The sequence below is a fragment of the Austrofundulus limnaeus genome, unplaced genomic scaffold (genome assembly GCF_001266775.1).
Source record: "Austrofundulus limnaeus strain Quisiro unplaced genomic scaffold, Austrofundulus_limnaeus-1.0 Scaffold1004, whole genome shotgun sequence".
Classification (NCBI taxonomy): Eukaryota; Metazoa; Chordata; class Actinopteri; order Cyprinodontiformes; family Rivulidae; genus Austrofundulus; species Austrofundulus limnaeus.
In genome coordinates, this window is record NW_013953406.1 from 25,184 (window position 1) to 28,671 (window position 3,488).

The 3,488-nt window shown below is 35.8% G+C and overlaps 1 protein-coding gene across 1 annotated transcript in view; it reads right to left on the bottom strand.

The window, feature by feature from the left end:
- Window positions 1–3,488, bottom strand: part of cplx2b (complexin 2b) — a 31,062-nt gene that overhangs the window by 11,938 nt on the left and 15,636 nt on the right. The window contains exon 2 of the mRNA XM_014030134.1: window positions 876–1,034. Coding sequence (XP_013885588.1) covers window positions 876–906 — 31 coding nt within the window. The 5' untranslated portion in view covers window positions 907–1,034. The remainder of the gene's footprint in view (window positions 1–875; window positions 1,035–3,488) is intronic.

Genomic DNA, 3,488 nt, shown 5'->3' on the forward strand with positions numbered 1-3,488 from the left:
ACTATTAGTATTAGCATACTTAGCATTAGAAGAAGTACAATTAGTATCAGCAGTATTAGCATTAGCATTAGAAGTAGAATTGATATCAGCAGTATTAGCATTAGCATACTTAGCATTAGAAGAAGTACAATTATTATCAGCAGTATTAGCATTAGCATTCTTAGCATTAGAAGAAGTACAATTACTGTCAGCACTATTAGTATTAGCATACTTAGCATTAGAAGAAGTACAATTAGTATCAGCAGTATTAGCATTAGCATATTTAGCATTAGAAGAAGTACAATTACTGTCAGCACTATTAGTATTAGCATATTTAGCATTAGAAGAAGTACAATTAGTATCAGCAGTATTAGCATTAGCATATTTAGCATTAGAAGAAGTACAATTAGTATCAGCAGTATTAGCATTAGCATAATTAGCATTAGATTAAGTAGAATTAGTTTTAGCAGTATTACATTAGCATTTTTAACACCAGAAGAAGTACAATTAGTATCAGCAGTATTAGCTTTAGCTATATTAGCATTAACAGAATTAGCATTAGTAGGTCTAATAGTAGAATTATCATCAGCAGTGTTACAAAATTAGCATTAGTAGTTGTAGGAATGACATCAAAAGTATTAGCATTATTGTTAGTAGTAGTTGCAGAGCATCAGCAAAATTAGCACTATTAGTCGTAGATTTAGCTACAGCTACTAGCTAGTAGGCCTAGTAGGATTAGCATCAGCAGTATTGACATTAGCATAAATTATATTAGTAGTAGACATTTTCATTTCAAAACTTTTTGACCATAATTCAACATTGAATTAACATCTTTTGCTATCTGGGTTTCAACATGTGTGAGGACGTGGGACCTCCACCAAATACATTTAACTTACCGCCTAAAGCTTGCTTCATTACAAAATCCATGATTCCTGCGTCCTGGTTCGGTTCTCCTTAAAGCCAAAGACAGCTGAGCATGTAGCCACCAAGCTTGAAGACGTCTCGGACCTTCAGGTTTCCCCCAAAACCCTCCGTTTGATTAGTTCAGTAACTCTCTGCAAGACAAGAGAAAAGAGCCACATCAAGGGTTTCACATCAGCTTTTATTAAAGATATGATTTTATCTCAGGTTATTTAATAAAGACACCAAACACAGCATTGATCCCCATCAAACCAAGCATTACAGAGATTATGACGCGTCTCCAACATTCATTACCTCGGTCACAACCTCCTATCTCTGCAAGGATGTGGATCAATACTGAGGTGGAATTCATTTATTCTAATAAAACAAACCAACGTGTCATCTTTGACTTATAGACACAGAAAATAAACAATTTGTTGTTTTAAATTGTTTGGACTCCATTTGTCCAATATTTTTACCAGGTTTTACCAACGTGTTCAAGTCAAACACCTATAGGGATAATTTAGTTATCTGTAAGAAAATACGTGTTCAAAAGACTGAAGTCAACATGAAAACCACCACTGGTAAATAAAATGATTTGTAGAAGGAATAAAAACCCAAACAACACCAGAATTCTGGAACCGAGTGAGGTTTTATTGCCACCGGGCTGACAAGGAAACCACACTGCCCAAAAACCAGGAAGTACATCCATTTATACAGGTTCTTCAATGCCCGTGTTCGCCCCCTACTGACCTACGGCTGAATCACAGGCATTCAGACAAAATTCTCGCCTACTGTTCTCATAACGGTTGATTTTGTGTTGTTATAATTCGGACATGTAACTAATCTATATCAATCAAAACATAATAGATTAAACATTGTCAACATTATTAAAAGGAAAACCTAAAAATATAGTGTTGTGCTTTTAACATCAGTACTAACCTCTAATAAATATAAATTTCTTCATATCGATTAATCTAGCATGCGTGTAAACAATTAAAATTTAAACCATCRTCTTTTAAACTGGAGGAATTATATTTGTGACAACGAAGATTCGTTTGTTTTGTATTTTTTTCGACCAGTCTTTGGTCTGAATTAGATCCTGAGCAGATCTTAAACCCGATGGAGCCGCAGACTGGGACGGTTAGCTGGGGAGACGGAAAACAAAACGAGCGCTTCGGGGAGAGGAACAGCCTGATTTTCTTTCACATAAAGACTGTTTCTCTTCTTCAGACAGATTTAAGTAAAATACATTAAGTGCTCACTGATGCTATCATAACACAAACTTGACCTGATTTTATTGTGATTTAGCTCACTTTACTTGCATTTAGCTAATTTCTACTAAATGGTAAATTTAAATGTTACAAAATATGTTTAAATCTTAAATCCTAAATTTAAATGTTAAAATCTAAATGTAAAAGTTAAACCTTAAATGTTAGAGTTCACATTTAGATATTTTGGAATGGAATGCAGCCTTTACTGTTGGTTCTCATGTCATCATCCTGAGACAAAAGCAACTACTAGCAACGCAGCTAAAGCTTCCCTACAAGACATCAAACTTGCGGTTATGGCTGGTGTCTGAGCTGCACTTCAAACATATTGTTTTTTATGAACGAATTTTGAATTTAGATTTTAAATATCGTCTTCAGCAGCATTAGCAGCGGTTAGCTGTGTCTAGCAGCAGCAATTGTTGATATTTGTCACAGGATGATGACATCATGCTGGTTATCTGACATTAACTTCTGCTAATGCTTCTAATGCTGCTAAAGATAATGTTTAAATATGGTGGCAAAATCATGCCAAAACTCGTTTACGTTCGCCAGTTTTGGCATGATTTTGCCACCATAGATTTAAATGGATAAGCAATAGCAGCCGCTGGCGATGGCTATTGTCTCAGAATGATGACATCATAACGTGAGCCGAGCACCAACAGCAAAGGCTGCGTTCCATTCCAAAATACCTAAAGTGAACTTCAACATTTAAGGTTTAACTTTTACATTTAGATTCAGGATTTAATATTTAAATATATTTTTAACATTTAAATTTAACATTTAGTAAAAAATTAGCTAAATGTAAAAACAGTGAGCTACATGTAAATCACAATAAAATATTAGTGGAAAAATTGTAACGATCCAAAAGTGAGCTAAATAATGTGAAACATGTAAGTGACACTTTTTAATATTTCATTTTAGACCTGGAGGAGATTAACCAGATGTTTGAACCACCAGAGGTGACTCCACAAGCTCCACCTGGATGAWGGAGCTTGTTACCGTTAGTGAGAGATGGATGGACACAAGAAACCGGAGCAACGCCGTCATTACTGCATCACTCAGGAACAAAACACAGAAACCTRAACCTTTCAGTTCAGCTTGTTTCAGGACAGAACGGTGTCCTCAGACCAGCTGCACACAGACTGGATGTTCTTCTAATGCATTTATTTTCAGCTTGTTTGTGTTTTAGCCTGTGGGGATGAGGGGGTCTGGCCTTTCTTATCGCTGCAGAAACAGACTTGAGGACTCACTAATAGAATAAAGGATGGGTCCTGCTGTTAGACAAGATCTTCTGAAAGGACACACACACACACACACACACACACACACACACACACA